Below are 24,920 nucleotides of genomic sequence, written 5' to 3'. Positions count from 1 at the left end.
ATCGGAATTGCCTTCAAATCGTTCACGTTCTAACATCACAAATCGCCACAAGAGGAACGCCATTGTAAAAGTTCCCAACCTAGTGGAAGCTGAACGACAAAAGGCCGTACTTCTCCTTTTCTTGCTCGGACTAGACTTTGCTTCTAAGCTTCACTAGGCATTCTCCTCCGACTACTACTTGACTCTAGCACAAGACATCAATGGACTGCTGGGCATAAAAGGGCTGCTCTCTCCCTCTCTTCCATAGTATCTAGAATAGAAGGCATCGATCATCGTTCGCCTTTCTTCCCCTTCATTGAATACATTCTCTTTCATTGAACTCTTTGAACTTGTGACGTTCCGGATACTTCTCCGTACAGGACAACAGTGAGTCCTCCTATTAAACACTGATAGTTTTTCCTATAGTGCTTAGTTGGAATATTATGCCCCTGATTATAACAGAGATGGTAATGTTTAAGTCCGGCACCCTTCTACATCTGTGCGTAGACGGCTCAAGATAGACCATGTCCAAAAAAGAAATACTTGTGCACACATATTCAGGGACTGTTAACCGCCGGACTTAGGGAATAGCATCATCACCCCGAGCTTATACCAGCCAAACTGCAAAGGGAAGAGATGTTGATGGCGAGATATACCAGAGCCTCTATTCATTTGCTTACGATCGGTTGTGACTTTTGTCTATGTTGTAATACCGTTTGTCATGATACGCGACCAAGCTCATGAGGTAAACTGGGATGGAAGAAGGTGCTGGGCTTGGAAGCTCTGCATATAGACAGACGGTCTGGGTGACATGCGCGAAGCTTGAAAGCACACCCGCGATCCATAGCCAGCTGGAATTTGTATATATAACATGAGCTCTGCACTTCGATAATGCCATTCAAAGTGCCATCTCTCACTCATCTGCTCATCTGAACAGTCCTTCACTACTACCTACACAACTATTCTTTCTACCATCTTCATTCTGTTTTATCACAATCTTACATCATTTTCTACTTTTCTTTCCACCAACATGGTTTCCCTGAACATCCTAGCGACTGCTCTTCTCTGCTCTACGGCATTCGCCGCCTATGCCCGCACTGCAGCTGATTTAGACTTGAAGGTCAATCGCGAAAGTGCCGGTTGGGTGAATGTGAGGGACAAGGATAAGAGTAGCTTCAATGCAAAAATCCTTTGTGAGGTGTCTACAGGCATCCTCGAAGTCAGTTACCTGTTTAACTCTGGGAGCAAATTCAAGAACTCCGAGGCCCTCTTGGCTATCTGGGAAGACGTTACCGGCACCGATGCTATCAACGTGAGATACATTATCTACGAGCATATTGCTGACAGAACGACGGTAAAGGTTCTGGAAACGATTTGGAATAACGCTGGAATCAACCCGGAGGACAGATTTATTGATACAGACATAGTATACCCTCCAGCTGATGGTGAGATGAGCTTGGACTGGAGCAGCCTTGGCAGCACGCCACATGGTTCCGATGTCGTCGGCTTCTGCACTGATTATGAGAATACCGACAAGCTTCGGATCAAAAGCTTCAAGTTCGGCAGGACCATCAGAGCAGGCCGTTGGTTGAGCGTCGACTTCTCGACCTGACAGCCGTCGCTGGACGACTAAACAGTTAGTCCCACGAAGTTCCGATAGTGTCCAGAACGGGAAGATTCCTCTCCATTTGCCTGGAGTGTTTACATCAGGTCCAGGAAAAATATGGCTTTTTTGGTTGCTTTCAAGACTCACGTCTTTCATACAAAAATGGCTTACAATATTTATCATCTACATCTATAACTTCCTAACACACTTAATTTCACTCATTATCAATCTTTTCTCCCTTTGATGTATGCAACTCAATTTGCTTGGAATATACAAGCAGTCTGCTTGTAGACTCACGACTATTGATCTTGATTTCTGCACTACAGAAAAAGTCGATTTGCAGATACTTTCTATAATATCAAGAGACCCGTCATGATAAGAATACCGACATATATTCTAATGGTTATGTAGAAATAAAGTCTGACTAAAAAGGTTCAGTAATTGAGAGTCTGCTCATCATTCTCTCAAGTTTCTAGCTAGGTGCCATATAGTCTTTTCTTGAGACTTTCGTTCCTGTGCTTGAGTAGAATGTGAGTATTGGCTGCCTTTTCACTTGATGACTAGCTAGAATATCAGTGGCCTGGCTATTAGATCTTGTTAGAACAACGAGCAGCTTGAATCATCTATCAATCTTGGTTCGTGAACCGACAAGAGACTAAGTTCTTTTTTAATCCTCTCGGAATCTTCCTTCTTTTCCCCTAACTAATCATACGTACATATGTACATAGTTACTTGTGTTCTCCTTCATGGCATAATGCCACTGTAAGCTACAGCTCCAGAAATATAACTTGGCAGGACAAGTATTAGGAGCTCAACTAATACAAGCCCGTCGTAGGTTTCCTTTTACGCCAGGAAACAAATTCTGGTCGAGGAGCTGTAACTATTACAAGGGGTTCGATGCAGAATGAAAAGGACACAAGCACCGACTTATTCACCACATAAAAAAAGCGCAAACTCTCTAGATAGTTGACTAACTAACTAGTTACTGCATCATCCAATCAACGTCAAACTTGGAATGTCACGGTTAGCACAACCCTAACCCACAGATCAAGTCCCACAGCACTCGTTTTCGGGGCACTGGGAGGTGGCCCAAGCGCCCGGTACTTCATGTTACAAGCGGACTAACTAGCGCGCTTTTGTGTAGCATGGATATGACAGCGGCAACAAGACAGTAACTAATGCGCCAAGAGTTTGCTCCACTAAACATCCCTGGGTTCATGCGCCAAATTGGCTATTCTTAATTATTAAAGTGTATTCTGCCCGAAAGGATGACTACCCCATTATGTGGGCGCCGCCGGTTATAACTTGTCGTCACGTGGCGGCTGACCAGAGCAGCTTGGGTTCGAATTAGAGTTCGGATAGATTAGTTAACCGTATTATACCCCACTTTTCCAAAGTGAGGTGTAATACGGTTAACTGTTTAGTTGTCCAACGACGGCGTCCAGGGCGAGACGTTGACGCTCAACCAACGGCCTGCTCTGATGGTCCTGCCGAACTGGAACCAGTTCATCCGAAGCTTGTCGGTATTTTCATAATCAGTGCAAAATTCCATGACATCGGAACCACGTGGCGTGCTGCCAAGGCTGCTCCAGTCCAAGCTCATCTCACCATCAGCTAGAGGGTACACAATGTCTGTATCAATAAATCTGTCCTCCGGGTTGATTCCAGCGTTATTCCAAATCGTTTCCAGAACCTTTACCGTCGTTCTGTCAGCAATATGCTCGTAGATAATGTATCTCACGTTGATAGCATCGGTGCCGGTAACGTCTTCCCAGATAGCCAAGAGGGCCTCGGAGTTCTTGAATTTGCTCCCAGAGTTAAACAGGTAACTGACTTCGAGGATGCCTGTAGACACCTCACAAAGGATTTTTGCATTGAAGCTACTCTTATCCTTGTCCCTCACATTCACCCAACCGGCACTTTCGCGATTGACCTTCAAGTCTAAATCAGCTGCAGTGCGGGCATAGGCGGCGAATGCCGTAGAGCAGAGAAGAGCAGTCGCTAGGATGTTCAGGGAAACCATGTTGGTGGAAAGAAAAGTAGAAAATGATGTAAGATTGTGATAAAACAGAATGAAGATGGTAGAAAGAATAGTTGTGTAGGTAGTAGTGAAGGACTGTTCAGATGAGCAGATGAGTGAGAGATGGCACTTTGAATGGCATTATCGAAGTGCAGAGCTCATGTTATATATACAAATTCCAGCTGGCTATGGATCGCGGGTGTGCTTTCAAGCTTCGCGCATGTCACCCAGACCGTCTGTCTATATGCAGAGCTTCCAAGCCCAGCACCTTCTTCCATCCCAGTTTACCTCATGAGCTTGGTCGCGTATCATGACAAACGGTATTACAACATAGACAAAAGTCACAACCGATCGTAAGCAAATGAATAGAGGCTCTGGTATATCTCGCCATCAACATCTCTTCCCTTTGCAGTTTGGCTGGTATAAGCTCGGGGTGATGATGCTATTCCCTAAGTCCGGCGGTTAACAGTCCCTGAATATGTGTGCACAAGTATTTCTTTTTTGGACATGGTCTATCTTGAGCCGTCTACGCACAGATGTAGAAGGGTGCCGGACTTAAACATTACCATCTCTGTTATAATCATGGGCATAATATCCCAACTAAGCACTACAGGAAAAACCCTTCCACCTAATAGCCCATACAAGAGAGGGGCAAGAGCGGAAGACGGTGTAAATCTTAGATCTGTACATCCTTGCAATGCATATACGATTCACACATATTCTCTCTCAAAAGGTGTAGCTTTGTACGACGAAATATGTTACACTCGAACAAAACCCGGGTAAATTTGGCTGTAGAAACTCCTAATTCTCACTAACAATGAAACACACATGCCTATCAACAATTATGAAAAGAGTTCCGACATTTACAGCTATCAACACAGCTCAAAGTTGCTTCGTTGGCGGAAGAAACAATCATGGATGGCATGTACTAATAGCTTTGCATCATGTATACGCCCCCGTAAAAAGCAAGGTGGTGTTTAGCGAGCTGGAAAACGAACAGAACGATTGCCAACCGTGCCAAAATACTCGTTCATATCAAGCAGTTCAAGGGCATGACGAATTAAAGCACACTTGGTAATGAAGAGCGCGTCAAAAATATTTTAGGTTCACGAGTACTAGGTAAGCTCTAGGGGGTCTTTGGCTGATAACCCACGGAATTAACAGCGCGGTTTGTCTTCCGAAGCTGCGCAAATGAGAACGTAAGAGAGCGACCGCTGTCAAACTATCACTGTTGGGATCACTACAAAGAGGCCAAGTTACCCAGCTAGCGCATAGCACAGTGGCTTGGTTTGACTTGACTTGACTATATTTAACGTCTACCGGAATCACCAAGATCAAACGACGCCGGATTGGTTGCCGGACGGAAATTTAAAGTCCTCCGCTCGACACGCCGCATAGTTTCTGTGTGTTCGGGATGGCGCACCATCCCCAAGCCCTGAAGAACCAGTGGTCCACACTCCGCTATGAGCAAAAGAACACAAGTAAAAAAAAAAAAAAAAAAAAAAAGAAAAAAAAAAAAAGGGAATAGCAAAGAAAATGAAAGAACACAAAACACGCAGAAACACCGCAAAAAACAAAACCACTCTCATCACCTCCCCCCGCTCCCCCTCGCTCGTTCATCCTCTGAAATTGTTGCGCCCGTTGATGGGGTCGCCTCTCTCGGTGCGTGCGCTCTGTAATGGCGCCATTTCACCTCCAATCTCTTTGCAAGATACTTGCATGAGCTGTTTTTGCGGTGTAGCTTTTTGACAAAGTTCTTCCGCAGTCGTCGCTTGTTGCTCACACAGGACCAAGGGTGGAAGGGTTCCTTTGGCTGCTGGCAAAGCGGGCAGTTCTTCTCGGCCTCTGTATGGTCGAACCGGTCATGGTACTCCGCGAAGTCGCCATGGCCCGCTCGGGCAGTCAGGATGCGAGCGATGGTGGATCTGTGTTGGCCCTTAAGCCAGTCAACCTTGTAGGCGTTTGTCGACTCGAAGCGAGCCCCAATTTGGCTTCTAGGCTCGCAACTCTTGGTCCACGCCTTGAACTCGGCGTTCAGCTGCAACTTCTTCCATCTGCGTGCTGACGCAGGGGACATGCCGCCAGGCCTGACAAGCAGGACCTCGCTCTCACATCCTCTCTTTGCCAACCCATCGACGAGCTCGTTTCCGGGGACGTTGGTGTGGCCCGGGACCCATCTAACAGCGCCAACCGCTGCATCCAGTGACAAGTGCTCGGTGCCTCCCTTCCAGTCGTGAAGCAACCGGCGGATCTCATCAACCTCTCCTTGGGATGTGCCATGCTTTTTGGATCTGCAGGCGATGCGTTGCGCTACGCCCAGGTTATCGAGGCACAGGTACAGGCTACCCGCCTCCGGAGGAGTATTTTCGACAGCTGCTCGGACCGCGTTGACGGCAGCGACAGCCTCGGCATCCGCAACTTCTTGCAGGGTACCACAGGACCCAAACCCTTCGCAAAGCTTGGTGCCTCCGCAGAGGATCGCCCAGCCTGCTCCTGTTCTGCCGTTCTCGTCGCGCAAGCCATCTGAGTAGGCCCATACAGTGTTTGGGCCCGACTCGGCGACTTCTCTTTGGTGCTGCTCAGCAGCCTCCTCTTTGTCCAGCTGCGGGGGCAGGGGCTCCGGTGGGCCCTTCTCTTCTGGAAGAAGTTTCTCGGACTCGTGTATAGGGTTCGGAAGCATCTTCTTGTACTCGTCTATGTGACCACCTAGTTCTGTGATGTACAAAGGGTGGTAGTTGTCTACCGTAGACGCGCGGATGGCAGCAGCTCTCTCATAGTCTCTGAGCAGCATCTCCATGGTCGGCACCGCGGAAAAGATGTGCAGTAGCTTGATGGGCGTCGTGCAATAGACTGGCAGGGCAGCTCTAAGGGCAGCTCTCAGTGCCAGTTCCAATCTCTGAGTCCCTCTGGTTTTATGCATGAAGGAAGACCACGTGGATGACGCATATGTCAGTTGCGGGAGCACACAGCTCCTCACCACATGTAGCAGGCTCTTCACCGGGGTGCCATGGTACACTCCAGCAAGTGCGCGAAGGGCGTTGGTAGTTCTCTTGGCCTTGGCCGTGACCTGTTTGGCGTGCTCCGCGAAGTTGAAAGCAGAGTCCCACCACACGCCAAGCCATCTCAAGGACTTTAACGGCTTCAGGATGTTGCCATTCGCAAGCTTGACGGTGTTCTTGGCTGAGCAGTCACCAGGCCGGCAGTGTGGCAGTCCTGTCTTGTCCCAGTCTAGCTCGAGTTCGTTTTCTCTGCACCACCTATCGACCTTGGACAGAAGTTCGGTGATAGAGAGATTGTTTGTCTTTGCATTTCTTGACGATACCGCGAGCAGGCCGTCATCTGCGTATCCAAGTCCCATGCACGTGCTGTGCAAGTCCGCCATATATAGCATGTAGAGGATGGGGGACACCGGGGAGCCTTGAGGCAGACTGCCTCCTACTTGCCTAGTGACCGCTTCCCCTCCTTCTATGGACAGGGAGACCTCTCGCCCGGTCAGGAAAGATTCGACCCACCTGATCAGCTTCGTTGGCCAACCTTGCTGCCTGAGCCGGCGGACCATTTGTCTTCGCTTCACGGCGTCAAACGCACCCTTGATGTCGTATGTGGCGAAAGTGGTTGTCTCTTTGTACCTTGACCTCCCTTTTATCTTGTCCGCCAGAGCTAGTGTCAGGTCCGCAGCCGCGCGCCGTGGCGCTGCGCTAGCGTAGGCGCGGGGGATGATCTTGAGTTCAACTGCTTGGACCGCCAGGCGACGTGCCACCAGTCTTTCCAGACCCTTTCCCAACGTCGAAAGGAGTGAGATGAGCCTGTAGCTTCTTGGGAGCGATTTATCTCGCCCTGGTTTCGGGATGACTACCAGAACGGCTGTCTTGAAGGATTTCGGATGCCAACCAACCTCCAGACAGCCTCGGAACAGTGCCGTCAAGTGTGGACCCAGAACTTTCCATGCGGTCTTCCAGGCGCTGTTAGGGATGCTGTCTGTACCTGGCGCTGTGTTGCCCAGTCGGAAGAGCGCGGTGCGAACTTCCTCTTCGGTCACTTCACCAAGTTCTCGTGCTGCCCTATCTCGTCGGTTGCTCAAGTTTTCAGTTGCTTCTTCTTCTAACTCTTCGGCTTGTGTATGAGTGTCTAGGAGGAGCAGCGCCTTTTCGGTTGTCGTGGACGCCGTTCCGCTCCCTGAAGCCAGAGGAGGCATGCTGTACGTGGCCGCAGCCCGCGTCCATCTCAGTGCCTTGAAGACGTCACCCGGTTCCTGGATGGCCTCGATGTTCCGCTTCCACATTTCCTTCTTGGCCTTGCGCACTTCTGCGTGGAAAATCTTACGCTTGGCCTTGTACAGCTCGAACACATCGTTTCCCCGGTGTGCCAGCCACGCAACTTTCGCTCGGCGTAACTCTCGGACTGCAGAGTCACAGTCACTGTTCCACCATCGTTTTCCAGTCCCCTTGCCAACAGTCTTGGGGGTGGACCTATCCAGAGCCCGGGTCATAGCTTCTCCGATCCTCCTGGCTCCTAGGTCGATCTCCTCTGGAGTTGTCATTTGATGTATTGAGAGGCCAGCGGCTTCTTCTGCGCACAGCTTCAGAAACCTTTCTTTGTCCATCTGGTCCATCTTGTACCTCGCCGTGCGGCCAGATCTTTGAGCGGGGGCTCCAGTGACCGTCGTGATCAACACCTCATGGTCGCTCCCGCAGTCGACATCACTGCGTACTTCCGTGGTGCAGAGGTGTCCTGTGTTGAGCTCCACCGTGGCGAATGACAAGTCTATCACCGAGGGGGATGCTGGGTTGACATGACAGGTTGCGATGTCCGGGACGTTCAGGAGGACGGCCCCCGACTCCTCAACCCAATCTACCAGTTTGTCACTGTCGGAGGACTCGTTGGATTCACTATCCCACATGGGTGAGTGTGTGTTCCAGTCTCTGCACAGTATTGCTTTCTGCCCCCGCACGATTTCCTGTGTTTTAGCGGCGGCTATCCAGCGTTGATCGCCTCCCGGGTTTGGGTTGTATATGTTGGCAATCATGGTCCCTTGGCTCAGGCGCACAATCACCATGTCACGATGTCCCATGTTGTCGGCTGTCGTGACTTGCTCTGAGACTAGGTCCTTTCGGACGTACGTCATCGTTCTTGGACGCTCTACCCACTTCGCGCATGGTGCATAGGTGTGGTAGTATCCAACGTAAACCGTCTTCGCTTCTGCTAAATCTCTCCCAATGTATGGTTCTTGGACGCAAACTATGTCCGCTTTTACTGCTATTGCCGTCTGAATGGCGGTAATGTGGTTGTTGTAACCACGATGAGCATTGAACTGAAATATTTTCAGCCCGTTGATTCCTTGTGTGTTTGTACTATATATTAGTTATCACTGGGCTTGGGTCGATTGGCGGTCCGCTTGCTAGTGCGGATTGGCTTGGGGGCACTGCTGGGTTCTCTTGAAGCGCGCGTTCTGGGCGTGTCCTGCTCCGAACCCTGTGTCTCCACGTCTGGAGCCTCCGGGGCTGGGAGGTGGGGCTGGGCGGCCGAAGGCTCCTGGGAAGTCAGGTCCTCTACCGCCACGCTAGTCTCCTGTCTCGCGGCTGGTGGGTCTGTTAAGGTTTCTGGCTCTGTGATTCCCTGAGATCTGGGGATTTTCCCGCACTTTTCATTGCGGACTCCCACGTACTTCTCCTGCTGCGCTGTGCGGGTTTCTCGCTTCTCCTGCGCGCTAAGGTTTCTGTTTCGGAGAGGGCATTCCGGGTCGTCTGCCGGGTGTGGGCCTCGGCAAATTATGCACTTAGACACGCATTCGTGTGGCACGGTGCAGCAAGTGGGGTGTTCATCGCTTGCGTGTTCGCTAGAGCCGCAGTGTCTGCACAGCTGGGCTCTCGCGCAGAGCTTCTCATTGTGCCAAGCATAGCACTTGGTGCACTGCTTGTGCGCCTTGGGCCTCTCGAGCAGAAGGCGGGTGAGAATAAGTCTGGATCCCATCCTAATTTGTCTAGGGACCTTTGTACCCTCGGCTGGGATTTTGACCACGAAGGTCGCTTCGTTGCCCTTGTAGCTCGGGCTGACGTGTTCGGGGGTGGCTTTGGTGGCCGCCTCGAAGCACTCCGCAATCATGTCGGGTGTGACTTCAGCGCTACCAGCACTGCCCAGGCTGATGTATCTGTTTGCAGGCCCAACTATGTAGGCGTCACACACGGACGCCTTGTCGATAGTAGTGCCGGGACCGAACCATTCCTTGATGGCTTCTGACTGCTCCAGAAGTGCAGTGCGGCCCTCCGCGTTGCGCGGCTTTAGGGCAAAGCCAGTCCTAATGTGATAGGCGCCAAGTAGCGCCCCTTTGATGCTGTCACTCAGTGCGCGCAGCTGGTTCGTCACAATGAAGCTGTCTGCTTCACGTTTGTCGGATCCGCTGACCAAGCGGACGAAGATTCGGTCATCCTGGCGCGCTTCCGGCTTGGAGACGCGTTTCTCAGGGCTGGGGGTTTCGGAGCTTTTGGCGGCAGCTCTCTTTCTCTTCTTCTGTCTCTTGCTAGAGACGGCCTCCCACTCACCCGACTGCTTGGGCTCGTTGGAGGGTTGGCCACCTTGCTGGGCGGCCTTTGTAGTAGCGGGTTGGGCTACTGCGTTGCCGGCAACTCCTGCATACGTTGCCTTCGGTTCGGGCGCCTCTTGGCGCGTCGGGGGGGCCAGCTGGTCGGCCGGCTTCGTCTTCTGAGCCTGGGTAGTTCCGGCCTTCGTCTTGTTGGTGTCATTTGTCGTCTCAGTCCGGGTGGCGGTGGCGTCAGCGGGGGGCGACCCGTTGAGAAGGGTGACCATGAGTGTGGCGGTCATGGTCTCGATGGTGTTCAGTGTTGTGTCGATCGCGGACGCGTTCAGTTCGTCCTTGTACTCCGCACATTTGGCTTCGAATGCCTCTAGCAGCGGGAGTATAAGATCCTCGACGACTTTTCGACGACTTTCAAGCATACGGCTTTGCTTCTCGAAAGCCTGCCTCTGTTGGCTAGACATCTTCGCGTCGATGTCGCCGTCGTTGTTGTCTTCGTTTGTGTGGTGAGTTCGAGGGTTGCTTAGGGTTACCTCCTTTTCCTGGAGTTGTAGGAGGGAAGTTTTTTTGATTGTTGTTGTTGTTGTTTATTTTTACGCCGTGTGCCAGGGTTCACTGGTCGAATGGGCGTCACAGGCGGCTAGTCCACCTGTGAAAAGAGTATAACTATGAAAAGAGCAGGTCTGCACCTGAACGAAGAGAACAAACAGCTGGAACACGGAGGCTCGTAGCCTCCAGAACGACCCTAACGTCACCTCAAAGCTCCTAGTAAAATAAATAACGAAATATAAAGAACTAGACAAAGGAAAAAAAGTAGAAAATGGCTCGGTCTTTCTGCCGGCCTATGCTTGGTTGATGAGGCGTTGCCGCCCGGGGCCCCTCTGTGCCAGTTTGTCGACTCTCTCGGCCAACGTCTTTGCCCCTCGTGCCGTCTTCAATAGACGCTCTACCCATGACCTGCTGTATCTTTTCTGTAGGCCTTTGCATGTCCAAACATGTGGGCCGTCTTTCTCGGCCCCGCATCTCTCGCACCCTAACGGCGTGTCGTGCTCGAAGCGGACGTGGTACTTGTCTAAGTCTCCGTGCCCCGACCTAGCCGCGAGGACTCTGCCGACGCTGACTCGGTTGTGCTTTCCGGCCGTAGCCTTCCATGCCACCGGTGCTTCCAGATTTCGCCCGGTGCTTTTCCACCATCGATCTGTCGCTGCTTGGAACTCCCGCTTGCGCCATCGTTTCAGTGCAGCCAAAATCCACAATGGGTTGGGCTGGGCTGTTTCCTCTGTAGTGGCCTCTTTCGCCAGCTGGTCCGCTCGCTCGTTTCCCGGGATGCTTCTGTGGCCCGGAACCCACCTAACTTCCCAGCTTCGGCCTGGGTGTCCGTCTTTCCACTTCCGCATAAGGTCTCTTGTTTCGTCTATAGCTTCCTGCGAGGTGCCCCAAACTGGGAGCCTGGCGTTCAGCCTATCCACCACGCTGCGGTTATCTAGGCAGATAATGATTTTGATGTTTTCCATGTTTGCAGTGGCTTTGGCTGCTTCGGCTGCAGCGTGTCTCGCCGCAATCGCCTCCGCGTCCGCAACTTCTGCCCCGACCACCAGATGCAGTTTGTCTGTGGCCAGTTCTTCCCCTTGCTTGATCAAAACCCATCCTGAGCCAGCGTAACCTTTGGAGTCCTTAGACCCATCTGAGTAAGCCCACAGAATTGGTGAACTTTCGTCTGTGATCTCCTGGGTGTGTCTTTCTGCTTCTTCCAGCTTCGAACCATAGGCCGTCCTTCTTTCCTCAGGGGCGGGAGCACCGCCATATCTGGCCCAGCAGTTGAGCTTCGTGTACCTATTCGGTAGTGTGCCCAGTATCCAATCCGTCCATCCGTCGAAGGCGTCAGGGATATGCACTCCGTGCTTGTACTTGGCTCTCCTGATAGCCTCAGCTCTGATAATGTCGTCAAGCATCACCGTGATCGGCGGGGCCCCGACGGCGTGGTGTACCAGGTCCACTGGCGTTGTCCTGTAGGCGGGCGCGGCTGCTCGGTATGCGGCCCTGGCTACCACGTCCATTTTCCCGGTGATGGTCTTCATGCGCTTGTCATCTGACATGTTTCCTCGAGGGGCTGGCCACCAAGTGGCTGCCGCGTAAGTCAGGTTTGAGATCGCGCATGCTCTTGTCGCGTTCACCATCGCCTGGACTTCTGCTCCCTTGTAGCACCCTGCCAAAATCCGCATCGCATCAGCAGCCTTGCGAGCTTTCCTCATCATCACTTCCGTGTGCCCTTTGAACGTGAGTTTCTGGTCGAAGTGTACCCCCAGCCATCGTAGGGCGTCCCCATTCGGCGTGGGTATGACTTGGGATCCGTCTGCCATCTTTGCTGCTGGCCCTTCTGTTCCCTTCTTGTGGAAGTGTATCAGTGCCGTCTTTCCCTGGTCCAGACTGAGTCCGTTCGCTTGGCACCAATTCTCCACACCCTGTAGATCCCGCTCCAAGCTTGTGGTAGTCTCCTGCAGGTTCCGGCCCGTCGCCAACAGACACCCGTCATCTGCATATCCTCTGAGCATCTGAATGAGGTATAGGGGACACATGAATAGCATGAAGAGCACAGGTGAGACTGGCGATCCCTGAGGCAGAGTCCCTGGGAGCATCTCTGCTGGCGACACCTCATCGTCTATCCTCATCCTCGCTGTCCTGTTTTCCAAAAATGATTTGACCCATCCACAGTAAATTGCTGGCCACTTCTGTTCCACAAGCCTTTTCACCATTCTGTTTGGCGTGACCGCATCGAACGCGCCCTTGACGTCAAACGTGAGCACCGATGCCACCTGTTTCTGTTTCCATGCGTGTCTAACCTCCGTCACCAAGGATAGGGTCAGGTCCGCCGCCGCTCGTTGCGGCACCGCTCCAGCGTAGTAAGGGTGTATCACACCTCTTTCAAGGGCCTCCCTCGCTAGTCTTCTTGCCATCAATCTTTCCAGAGCTTTCCCAAGCGTGGGGAGCAGTGAGATTAGTCTAAACGACCTCGGGTTGTTCTTGTCGGCCTTACCTGGCTTTGGAATTGGCACCAGGCAGGCGGTCTTGAAAGGCTTGGGGTGATGTGTTCTTTCGATGCACAGCCTAAAAAGTCTAGTGATGTGTTCTCCCAGTCCTTCCCATGCCAGCTTTAGAGCCTGGTTAGGAATGTCGTCTAGTCCTGGGACCGTGTTCTTAGGTGCAAACACGGCGCTCTTGACTTCTTCAACCGTGAGATCCAGTGTGAAGGGGTGGCGGTCTTCCGGTATCGTCGGAGGTGCCACGTCCGGCAGTCTGTTTCTCACATGCGCTTCCAGCAATGCGTCGGCCTTTCCCGCAGTCGTCCTGGCCAGCGTCCCCTCAGTTGTGCGGACCGCCGGTAACTCGGTGCGCGTGGTGCTTCCTGTCCAGCCCACGGCTTTGTAGATTTCCTTTGTCTGGGCCATTCCGTTTATCTTGCCGTTGTAGAAGGTTGCCTTTGCTCGTTTAATGGTCGCCAGGTACTCTCCTCGGGCAGCTTGGGTGATCGCAGAAGTGCTCCCCAGGGCTCTTCTGGCTGCCAGTACTTCTTTGTGTCTGTCCTGGCACTCACGGGTCCACCATGGATGGTCTCTTCCTCCGTTCTTCTTAGCCTTTGTCAAAGCTGCCTGGGAGATGCTTGTCAAAATTTCCTCAGTGAGTCTGTCCAAGTCAACGTTTCCTGTTTCTTGGGTCGTCCACCACCGGTCAATTCTTGTGCTCTCGGTCTTTGCTCTGTCGAGTATCGCTTCTGGTCCATCTTGTGCAATTCGCATTCTCGATCGGTCGTTTTTTGTCACGGGGGCTCTCGTCAGCATCAGTTCCAACAAGGTGTGATCGCTTCCCACATCCACCTCGTCATGTGACCCAAACCATCCCACCTTGCTGTAAAGCTCGCACCCTATCACTGAAAGGTCCAAAACGCCCCCTCTCGCGTGTGTTGGTATCCCGGGGTCATTCAGAACCACCATAGATCCGCTCTCCACCCAGTCTACCAGCTCTTGTGCCTGCGGTTCTCTTCCTTCGGGGGGCGCTTCGCCATCCCAGATTGGATGCCTTAGGTTGAAGTCACCCACTATTATGGCTTTTCGGCTTGGTCTTGTTTCCATCAATTTTTTTGCTGCCTCACCGCAGCGTTTGGATCCTCTCGGGGCGTTGTATACATTGGTGATCCGTATCTCTCCTCCTTGCGTCTCCACCACCAGGCTTTGAATGTCTGGGTGTGGAGGTTCCCATTGCAGTCCACGTGCCTTCACATCTTCTCTGCAGAAAATGAGAACGCGTGGCCTTTCTATCCAGTCATCGGTTGGCGCGAATAGCCTGTATCCTGTTATAGACACAGTCTTCGGTCTGTTCTTGTCTCGTACGAAATGGGGCTCCTGTACACATATGACATGCGGGAGGTGTTTGACAGCAGCGCTTGCCAGTGCCGCCTGTGCATTTCGTCCTTTGCCGAGGTTCGCCTGCCATAGGAGAAATTTGTTGGTTTCTCTATTCATGAGTAGTAGGGGCGTCGGTGATTTCCATGTCGTCGGTAGTCTCCGCTACCTTCTTCTTGTTGGCCGCCGTGTCAGTTCCCGGAGTCGCTTTTTCCTTTCTGACCTCCTTTCCTGTCGCATTTCCAGTCGTCTCCTTCTCGGCGGGCGATGGGCCTATTTCTGTGCCCCGTATTGTCGAGTCCGCCCCCGCCCCGCTGGCTTGCTTACGCTTCCGACCCTCTCCCTCCGGGTCTTGTGCTTCTAGAGCGATGTTTCCTTGGCCAGCTCTGGCCGCCCAGGGTGCCGTTTCCGTGGGGCATTTGGCAACTGAGTGCCCAGTCTTCTTGCATCTGGTGCAAGTCACTGTCTCTTCCCGACATTCTTTGCTGTCATGTCGGCGTCCACACTTCTCGCAGCGCCACGTTTGCCTAGGTTCACTGTAGAAAGCCTTTGTCTTTTGGCCCATAAAGTTCACCTGTTTGGGGCGGCCCTTCAGCTCCCTAGCCTTGAAGGCTGCTCTAACTGTGGCCTTCAGTCCCTCTCTCAAGAGGCTGCACGCAGCCGGGGCCACGCCGAAAGCCTCCTGCACGTGGTGCTTGGCCTTTGCTTCATCCATGGGTACGAGCACCATCTGTCCCTCGGTGCTCAGCTCGTACCACGAGGTCTGCTGGTCTCTCAGCGCTACCCATACCCATGGGTCGTCGACTTCGGCTTTCACGCCGGCTCCCATGGTCTTGGCCACCGCGGCTAGTTCCTCTGCTGTCAGTTCTGCTCCCTTGTCCGGGAGGATAGCAAAGCCTGTTGCCGTCTTGTTCGCCCGTATGAACTTTCTGCCCTTCGGGGCTGCCTTGTTCACCACGCCCAGCACTGCCATGGGGTGTAGGTCGCGCAGTTGATGCTCCTGGTCCATTCTCAGGAAGACTCTGTAGTCTTGGCGGGCCTCCTGCTTTTTCTTCTCCTGTGTCGCCTTTCTCGACTTCTGCTTTTGGGTCGTCTCCTGTTGTTGCCCGACTGCCTTAGCCGCAGCTCCAGCGTAGCTCATTTGGGAGACAGTGCCTCCGGACGCGTTGGACTTTATGTCCTTCTCCTTGGTTGGGCCGGGCACAGCCTTGTCCGCAGCCTTGCGGTTCGGCTCTACTGGCTTGGTCGCGTTGGGACCGCTGGCGCGGAAACTCACGACCCATTCCACCAATTTGGGGACGAATTGTTCGTCCATCTCCTTGGAGAGCTTCTCCAGCTCCTCAGCGTTCTTCTCGAAGAATTCGATAGTTTTCTTGTAGCTATCGATTTTTCTCTCCATGGCTAGGGTTGCCTGCTCCGCGTCCCTAAAAGCGCGTTCAAAACACGCGCCGAGCTTTTCCTTGCCTCCCGTCATCTTCAATGACTGAACACAGGTCAGGGAATCCGTTTATTGTATTTATTTAATGTAAAAAGTTGTATGTTCCAAAAGGCAGTGAATGTGGGAAGGTTGTGTGGAAATCCAGGCGCCATAGTTTAGGAAGAGTATAAATAGAACAACAACAACAACAAGTTCACAAGACCTTCGGTCGTGTGGCCCAGTGGTTAAGGCATTTGCTTTACACGCAAAGGATCGCAGGTTCGATCCCTGCCACGATCAAAATTCTTTTTTTTTTTTTGCAATTTTTTTCATCATACATGCTGTTTTGCTTTTTTTTTTTTTTTTTTTTTTTTTGTGTTGGATGTGCGATATGGCGCTAGAAAACGGCTCAAAATTCACGAAAATAACCTATCAGGCAATTGTCCCGGAGGGTAACTGGCGCTCGAAACCCCGAGTTGCCACATACGTATCGACAAATAGGCGCGGTCTTCGCTTCCAGAAGGCGTACATGAGGGAGGAGCACCCAGACATGGTCATGGTTGAGGTGGTACACGGAGGACACTCATACACCATCGTCAACCCCTACAACGCGGGGGCAGGTTCTTCCCGCACGGGCGAAGCGCTTCACCTTCTCACAAGGATGCAGCCGGGACCACGCTCGGTGATTACTGGGGATTTCAACCTACACCACAGTGCTTGGAACCCCCCGTAGCGCCTCGGACGATCTGGATGCAGAGCTCCTGCTGTCATGGATGGAAGAGAGGGCACTGCTGCTCGGTAACGCTGATGGAGAACCCACCCACGAGTCAGGTAGCGTCATTGACCTGGCGATCTTCTCGGCGCCTTTGTTCGCGCTAGGCGCGACCGCCGAGCTCAGAGACGAGTACACCTGCGGGAGCGACCATTTCCCAATGACAATTACTCTGCCACTTGCCGACCAGCCGACGGCTGCAGCCCCTCCTGGGCGACTCGTCATGGACAAGATGGACAGGAAGAAGTTCACTGCAGCCTGCAAAGCGGGGGTGCCCTTGATGGACGCCCTAGTCGCAGGTATACGCAGGAGACCTTTGTCCCGGGCGGAAAAAACTCAACACGTGGATGACTTCGCACGGACTCTTCAGGAAGTCATTCTCGGAGCCCTCGACGCGTCGACACCCAGGTCGCTCGGCAAGGCCAAAAGTTTCCCCTGGTGGGACAAGGATTGCAGGGAGGCAAGCGCAGAACAGCAGTCAGCCAAGCACCGTGTCAACAACGCCGACTCAGAGACTGCGGAACGGGAGGCGAGAAAGGATCGCAGAGAAGCCAAGAAGCGGCTGGGCATGGTCCTCAAGAAAGCTGCGGGAAACTTCTACGACAACAGGGTCGCCAAGGCCACGCAAGCGCGAGACATTTTCCAGATTGTCAAGTGGAGAACTAAACCGCCCGCTCGACCATCGCCAGCGCTAGCGCCGGCGGAGGGTGCAGAAGCCACGGTGCAGGACACCACAGAGAAGATTGCACTTCTCCGCAGCGTGCATATGCCATCCTCTCGCCCGGGTGACTTGCCCCCTCCAGACTTGTCGCAAGCCCCAGTCGGGACCGAGCCGACCACGAAGCACGAGGTCAAAGCTGCTTTGTGGAAGCCTCAGAACACCGCGCCCGGTCTAGACAGCCTCTCCAACAACGCCCTGAAGCTAGCCTGGCCCGCTCTGGGGAAGCAGATCACTTATCTTTTCAAGGTCAGTTTTTCCTGGGGGCTCCACCCTTCCCCCTTCAAGCAAGCGAAGGGGATTGCCCTCGCCAAGCCAAACAAGAAGGACCGGTCGTCGCCGCGTTCCTGCCGGCTCATCTCGCTGCTGCCAACTCTGGCCAAGTGCTTAGAAAGGATTGTTGCCCGCCGACTCTCGCTCTGGGCCCTAGAGAAGGGACACATTGGGGACAACTACGCTGGGGCGGTGCCTGGGCGTAGCGCTGAAGACATGTGTCTGAGTCTGGTTGAGTCTCTGGAGTACTACATGGACCGCCAGATGGAATCCTCAGTCTTGACGTTCGATGTCAAAGGAGCTTTTGATGCAGTGCAGCCGCACCGCATGGTACAACGTCTGGTCGACCTGGATTGCCCGGCCGAGACATGCCGATGGGTGTCCTCGTTCCTCTCGGACCGCAAGGCCTCGTTGGTGCTCGATGGCGTTGACGATCCCCTTCAGCCCACAGGAGGGAGCCTACCCCAAGGCTCGCCAATTTCCCCCATCTTGTTCATGCTCTTCATGGCACCACTCTTCAGGATGGCCCTCCCGTGCTCCCTCCGCGGCTATGCGGACGACGGCTGCCTGGTCAGCTCAGGCTCGTCTCTGGCAGCCAACTGCTCGGTGCTGTCCCACACCCTCAACATTGTCAACAACTGGTGTGTGAGGAACGGCATGATGCTCGACCTTGCCAAGTCGGAACTCCTCCACGTGACGCGCAAGCGCCACGGCCAAAACCCGGGTCTTCTACTCCCCGATAGCGGCTCACTAGATGCCATAGACCCCAAGGATACCCTACGATGGCTCGGCGTGCGTTGGTCATGCAACCTGTCCTTCGTGCCGCACATCCGCGACGTCGCCCAGAGGACGGCACCCACCATACGCGGCATTCAGATTCTGTCTGGTTGCTGGAAGGGGGCCCCGGTGAAAGGCGCCCTCACGGCAGTCCGCTCTTGTGTGGTGAACAAGCTCGCCTACGCCGCCGCCGTCTGGTGGAACCACGGAGCCGGGACAACTAGCCAACCCCGTGGGCTGAAGCAGGCCGTGGCACTCCTGGATCGCACAGTCCGCCGAGGTCTGCGTGCGGCACTCCCGCTATATTGCACAACCCCATGCGCTATATACAACCTAGCGTCCGGTTTCCCGCCAATGAGTTTTGTCCTAGACAGCCGCCTTGGTTCGGCCGGACTTAGGGCCACTCTCGCGCAGCCAAACCACCCGCTCGGAACGACAGCCACAAACTGGGGTAGAATAGGGAGGCTCAAGATGCTGCTCCCGCACAGCCTGGCCACAAACTACCCGGCCCCCTTCACGGGCGCGCCTGCATCATCTCGCCCCCATTTACAGGGTGACAAGAAGGCTGCAGCTGCGGCGCACCTAGCCTTGGTACGCTCCTCTTCCCCCTCGGACCTCTGGATATACACAGACGGATCCAAGCTGGGAGAGGGCCGGGTCGGCGCTGGGTGGGCGATCATTCGGGACGAGACAGTCCTGGACACGGGCAACTGCCCGATTCCTTTCCACGCCGAGGTTCATGACGCCGAGGTGATGGCCATTGCCAGAGCCCTGGAAAAAGTAGACTCGTGGGTGAAACCACAGTGCCGCAAGGTCTGGGTCTGCTCCGACAACCTCGCCGCGGTGTACCGCCTCACGACATGGGGCGCGAAGCCCGGAACCTCCGAAGAGCTTCTCCGGAGGGCCCAAACGACTTGCGCCGACTGGATTGGCCAAAGCCCTGACCACCCAGGTCCTAGACCGTGGCCAGACGGCGCCCCCGCTGTGGAAGTGATTTGGGTCCCGGGGCACTCCGACGTCTGGGGCAACGAGCTCGCGGACCGACAAGCCAAGATGGGCGCCGAGAGGGCCTACACGCCCGTAGGGATGTCCCTTTCCTGGGCCCGCAGCCATTTCCGCGCCCACGTCAACACCGAGTTTCGCACCTGGTGGTCGAATTAAGGTTGTGCCAACAGACCGCACCTGAGCCGACCTCTCGAGGCTCCTAAGAAGGCCTGGAAAAGCCTTCTTGACGACACTGAGCGCAAGCTCGCCCGCGCTGTCCTGACAGCACTTTCTGGTCACGGAGACTACGCAGACTACCACCGCCGTTTCAATCACTTGAACGCGGTGCTAACCTGCCCCCTCTGCGACGCTGAGACCACCCCGGAGCACATCTGGACCTGCCCCCGCAACCCTCAACGGATGGCTAAGGGCTTCTTCCAGAAGCTCATAGCCATCAAGAGTGGAGCCATCTGGCTGGCATCTAAAGCGGCCAAGAGTCCTCCGGTGCTTCTAGCACACCGCCGTGCGGTAACGGGAACGGACCCGCAGGAAGGGGACTCCCCAGTTCGCCCTCCGCCCGACCCTCCACCGCCTGGTCCGACCCTGCCCGGGGCAGCTTAGCCTCTGGGGCCCAATCTTTTTTCGCGCAACCGCGCTGCCAACCCTCTGGCGTGAATACGCCGCCAACCCCCCTTTTTTTTTTCTTATTTTGCACAAATATTTTTATCACTACATCGGCGGTGAGGCCAGGACTCTGGGTCTTGTTTGGGGCCACGCGGACGAAGGACAGCCTCTGCGCTGGGCAGGTGGGAGACCTCCTGTCATTATACTTTGGATTGTGGGGTTTCTGTATGCATGGTTTTAGGTTTTGGTTTTTGCTTCTGTTATGTATTTTTCCTGGTACTAGAAATAGTCCCCTGTCGTATGTCGAGCGATCGCTCCGATCGATATGAAAAAGATGAAATGAAAATGTCGTATGCCGAGATTCCCTCGCGAATAGACAGGCTAAAAAGCCAATCAAATCAAATGGTTGACAGGGCCATGGGTTCTTCATCTCCATTCATGTAGGTAGTACACACCCCTCAGAACCTCATCGCGTTAATCCTCGCCAACGTCAAGTCAAGCTACACATCCCGTATTTTAGTCCGTCGAAACCAAACGACACTCCGAAGTCCCCCTAAGATCCCTCCTTTCTCTCCATCACCGCCCACACCTCCATTCCCACACCCGAAATCACAAACCCTCTACCATCGTCCAACTCCTCCACGCTGCCTGCATCCGCCACACCGCTGTACACATCATGCAGAAGATCCACGCCGACACCGCCGCTCTGTATCCCGGTAATGCGCCAGAACTTGGCGCGCTGGTCGTTGCTTGCCGTGACAAAAACGCACGTGTCGTCACCAGCCGTTGAGCCGCACGTGCCGATAGCCAGGCCGTTGATGGCGGCTGCGTGGGCTTTGCGGATAGCGAACTTGCCCGTGACGTGGTACGAAGGTGCACGCACAGCGCCGATGCTGGGGTTAGAAGTAGGCCCGGATGCTGTAGACATATACCGCACGATACCCACGGCGTTATCGTCACCGCCCGTAACTACGAGATACCCGTGGCCCATGTCGGGTGTTTCAAAGTAGCGCACATCAAACGCTTTAGGACTATTTTGGTGCGCTGACGTGGCCAGTGTCAACTCATACTTGCTGGGCTCTTCGCTAACCTCATCGCTACCGGACGCAGTCTCCCACAGAGCCAGGTGTCCATCAGTAGAAGCTGTTAGCAGCGGAGGCAAGCTATTGCTTCCTTCTCCACGTCCCTTCAATTCACGAATCTGCAGCAGACAGGCACCGGTGAATTGGCCTGAGACGAGCAGCTTGAAGCCATTTTTGGGTGAGTAGGCGTAGGTCTTGAGCTCCGAGTTGGAAAAAGCCATGTGAATACGGAACTCGGGACTGTCTGCATCAGCTGTCGAGACGACATGCACATCAAAGTCCATGATGCGCAGGTCACCGTCGCGGGATTTGTCAGGTAACTGTCCCTGGAACACAGCCGCAAGTCCCGAAATTTTGGCATCTAGCTTTCGGATACGCCATATAAAAAACTCTTCGTTCCCGGAGCTACTCAAAAGCCACTCATCCGCAATCCACCTTAGGCTTTGCAGGCCTGATACGTGAGTACTCAATTGAGCCACGCAGTTCAGCGATCCACGACCTGGACCGTCCGAGTTGACATACTCCCAGATACGAATAGTTGTGTCTTCTGAACCAGAAGCCAAGTAGCGCCCACACGGAGCTACGGTTCTAATTTCACGACCATGGACACCCTTCTTCAATGAACGAAAAGCCGGCTTCAGCTGAGAATGCACATACACCTTGGATGCCTTTGTGAACGCCACGCGAAGATGGTTTGGGTCAGCTGATGTCGTATGAGCAAATACACGATGGGCACCACCACACTCCACAGATGCAATTTGCTCGCGCTTCGACTCGTTCCAGACAACCAACTTGGTGCTGCGGAAGCCACAGATAATCAGCTCAGAAGACTGACTAGAAAACCACGCTGTTTGAATAACAGGACCAAACGGTAAAGACGCTTCGTGGAACAGGCTGGTGGTGGCAGTAGCAGTTGAAATTTGGTATATCCGATACTTGCCATCTCTGCCAGTTGTCAAGAAGCACGGTAATCCGGTAGATTTATGCCCAGGAAGAGCCGTAATACACGTGACAGCGTCGAATGCCCGCGGCGGAATTTCTAACATGAGCTTGTATTTGTTGTCGACAGTTGAAATGATTGACAGGAAGCCGGATCTTGAGCCAACTACTAAAAAGTCGCCGACCAGAGCAGCTGCAGTGACGATGAAGCGCTCGTCGACGCCTGTCAGGACGAACCCGGACACGATGGAGCCGGTCTCAAAGTCAATGGTGATGATATTTGTTTCGGAACTGTTGAAAACAGTCACCAGTACTTGGATCACCGGCTCATTGCCGTCACCTTTTAGTGAAATAAGCTGCATGATCTTGCCAGACAGCGTGACTAGTTTTTGGAGGCCTTTAGTTTGGGAGTAGATGTAAATGTGGCCCCTACTAGTGCCCAGCATGGCGTACCCCGTTCCGGGGCTCGTCATCGTTGTACAAGATCGGAGGTTGTTGGTCGTGTCTTGGTCTGTGTCTATTTCAACCCACACAGCGCCTGTTCCAAACTTGTCGTGGTTAAATTTTCCCGCTGTGAGCTTTCCAGACTTTGTTGTAGCAACAAGGCAATTGTCAGTTATGAAGGTGTATTGGCGGAGGCCATCAGCATCCTTGGCGTCATTTCCAGGCGGCGTATCTTTCAAGACCATGACGTCCATGTGAATCCCGTTACACACTCCCTCATGCGAACTACCCTTTTCTATAATGGAGATCTTTCCATCAGCGCCTCCCGTGGCAATCTGGGGTAGAGGCCCATCATCCAGGAGCGTAGCCGCCCAAAGATGCTTTCCATCATGGTTCGCATAACTTGTTACGTACTTGAGAGTGGTCGGGCGTTCATAGAGGGAGGTTTCGGAAAGAAGAGATGCCCAGGTGGTTTCAAAGTGCCATAGCTGCACAGTAGTATCTTCACCAAAAGAGTATACAGGTAGCACAAACTTCTCTGGTGAAGAGACCAAAGCTGAGGAGGGGAACTTCACATGCCAGATGCGCGAAAGATGACCCATGGCCATAGACAGGGGTGATTCGCCCTTCTTTGCAAGAGCCGCAGGAGCATCTCCAAAGCCAGTTTCGCGGGCCTGGTGTAGGGTGGATAGGGTGTTTGTTGAAATGTCACCATCAACGACTAAAGGTAAGGAAGACTGAAGGTTACCTCTGTCTAAGATCTTCCAGACTCTAATGGTCCGGTCGTCGCTACAGCTGACCAAGAGCCTTACTGGTTTAGAATCGGCGTCTGGACCGACAAACTCGTCGGAGATTTGGACGCCAAAAATCGAGCCTTCGTGACCAGTGAAGACATGGAGTAACTCGCCTGAAGGGCTGTTGCAGTTATCATCCTCGATACGATAATTCCAAACGAGGATCTCGCCGAATACTGTACCACCTGCTACCAGAACCTTTTTGGGTGAGATCCAACACAGATTGGCAGAATAAAGGATGGGCCTGGAAATAGAAAAGACAGTGCCTAGAACAACAGTGCTGTCGGGGGTCAAAGATAGAGGCAGAACCTCGTTGTGAGCGAGAATTAAAACACCCTTGGAAAAGTCAAAGGGTGAGATGAGGCCATCGTAAATCCAATCGGGGGCTTTGGTCTCAGTGCAAATGCAGCTGTCAAGAAGCATCAAAGAACCCTGGATGGCATCCTCAAGAACAGCACAGGACACAACAGAAATAGATTGTCCGCCCCAGACAAGCAGACTACCCTCTTGAGACAGGATAGATTGCTTGGAATCGAAAGAAGGATCAAGACTTGGCGGGGTGCTGAGATGGAACCCGTGGATAGACTGCGCTTCAAATATCTTGAGAGAACAGCAGAGAACGCGGTCCTCGCTGGTGGTGTCCCGGATGCTCAGGACGTTGTCCTCGCCAGAGAGAAGATAGACTCGGCCATTCTGTGAGGTGTAGAAGGCAAGGGCAGTGACCGGGAGGAGAGCGAGGTCACGCCAGAGACGAAGAGGCTGCGGAAAGTGTTAGTAAAGCGCAATTAGAGGGAGGGGGTGAGAGAGAGGCCGTAGATTGGTGGGTAGAAGAGAAGAGTGAACATGCCCCTCCATCTTTTCACCCCACCACAATTCACATCGTGACGGGGGGCAATGACGCACCTTTGAAGCCATAAAGCGGAGGGCCGGCACAGACCGGAGGCCAGACCAGTGAAACAGATTGGGAGGTGAGGGGAAAAAGAAATAATAAAATAAATTGCGTTTCAATTTCTATTTCTACCTCACTGAATTTGTGCGCTACAAAAAGAAAAGCGAAGAAAAGTCAATCAAAGTGGCAACTACCAGTTGCCTGTGGTTCTACAAGATTTTCGTGGTTCTTTCCTTCACCGGGACGACTTGTGAGTCACAGTGTGAACAGTGCGTGGTGTGGGCTCTTCGCACATTGCTGTTGGCGAATAAGAGGCGACCTTGATATTTAGTTTTATCAACGTGATTTATTCTATAGACAGAAAAAACATGAACAAAAGGAACAAGAAAAAACAACGCGAGAACAAAGCAAAGCAACAAACTGATTATGGCAACAGCAATAACGGCAAGAGTGAGGACATGGTAAACGCCCGCCGAGACGGAGGAGGCGAGAACTCAGAGTGAGTCTCAGAGAGACCTGTAAGTGCCCTTACCCATCCAAAGCCCAAAGCCCAAAGCCCAAAGTCCCAGACAACAACTGCAACAGTCGCAAATAATAGGCAAACACAAAACCCGGCCATTGTTGCACAGAAAGCTCGAAAAGACATAAAGAGAAGGAGAAAATAGAAGCACAA

At 53.2% G+C, this 24,920-nt stretch overlaps 7 protein-coding genes across 7 annotated transcripts; 2 read left to right on the top strand and 5 right to left on the bottom strand.

Moving 5' to 3' along the window:
* Nucleotides 1–1,009: 1,009 nt before the first annotated feature.
* On the top strand, nt 1,010–1,591 carry BROUX77_003215 (uncharacterized protein; the record flags this gene model as incomplete). The annotated part of the gene is made up of 1 exon (XM_073747842.1): nt 1,010–1,591. One exon carries the CDS (start codon nt 1,010–1,012, stop codon nt 1,589–1,591), a length of 582 nt encoding a protein of 193 aa, XP_073605640.1.
* Nucleotides 1,592–3,005: 1,414 nt separating this feature from the next.
* Nucleotides 3,006–3,608, bottom strand: BROUX77_003214 (uncharacterized protein; the record flags this gene model as incomplete). Its single annotated transcript, XM_073747841.1, has 1 exon — nt 3,006–3,608. The coding sequence occupies one exon, from the start codon at nt 3,606–3,608 to the stop codon at nt 3,006–3,008; it is 603 nt and encodes a 200-aa protein (XP_073605639.1).
* Nucleotides 3,609–5,221: 1,613 nt separating this feature from the next.
* On the bottom strand, nt 5,222–8,730 carry BROUX77_003213 (uncharacterized protein; the record flags this gene model as incomplete). Its single annotated transcript, XM_073747840.1, has 2 exons — nt 5,222–5,329; nt 5,389–8,730. 2 exons carry the CDS (start codon nt 8,728–8,730, stop codon nt 5,222–5,224), a joined length of 3,450 nt encoding a protein of 1,149 aa, XP_073605638.1.
* Nucleotides 8,731–8,963: 233 nt separating this feature from the next.
* On the bottom strand, nt 8,964–10,601 carry BROUX77_003212 (uncharacterized protein; the record flags this gene model as incomplete). The annotated part of the gene is made up of 1 exon (XM_073747839.1): nt 8,964–10,601. The coding sequence occupies one exon, from the start codon at nt 10,599–10,601 to the stop codon at nt 8,964–8,966; it is 1,638 nt and encodes a 545-aa protein (XP_073605637.1).
* Nucleotides 10,602–14,646: 4,045 nt separating this feature from the next.
* On the bottom strand, nt 14,647–15,933 carry BROUX77_003211 (uncharacterized protein; the record flags this gene model as incomplete). The annotated part of the gene is made up of 1 exon (XM_073747838.1): nt 14,647–15,933. One exon carries the CDS (start codon nt 15,931–15,933, stop codon nt 14,647–14,649), a length of 1,287 nt encoding a protein of 428 aa, XP_073605636.1.
* Nucleotides 15,934–16,724: 791 nt separating this feature from the next.
* BROUX77_003210 (uncharacterized protein) lies at nt 16,725–19,652 on the top strand (the record flags this gene model as incomplete). The annotated part of the gene is made up of 1 exon (XM_073747837.1): nt 16,725–19,652. One exon carries the CDS (start codon nt 16,725–16,727, stop codon nt 19,650–19,652), a length of 2,928 nt encoding a protein of 975 aa, XP_073605635.1.
* A 1,000-nt stretch (nt 19,653–20,652) lies between these two features.
* BROUX77_003209 (uncharacterized protein) lies at nt 20,653–24,273 on the bottom strand (the record flags this gene model as incomplete). Its single annotated transcript, XM_073747836.1, has 2 exons — nt 20,653–24,117; nt 24,262–24,273. 2 exons carry the CDS (start codon nt 24,271–24,273, stop codon nt 20,653–20,655), a joined length of 3,477 nt encoding a protein of 1,158 aa, XP_073605634.1.
* Nucleotides 24,274–24,920: the final 647 nt, after the last annotated feature.

Source organism: Berkeleyomyces rouxiae, assembly GCF_048999995.1.
Source record: "Berkeleyomyces rouxiae strain 22BRR77 chromosome Unknown BrBRR77_ptg000003l, whole genome shotgun sequence".
Lineage (NCBI taxonomy): Eukaryota > Fungi > Ascomycota > Sordariomycetes > Microascales > Ceratocystidaceae > Berkeleyomyces > Berkeleyomyces rouxiae.
This window is presented reverse-complemented; position numbering and strand designations above follow the sequence as displayed.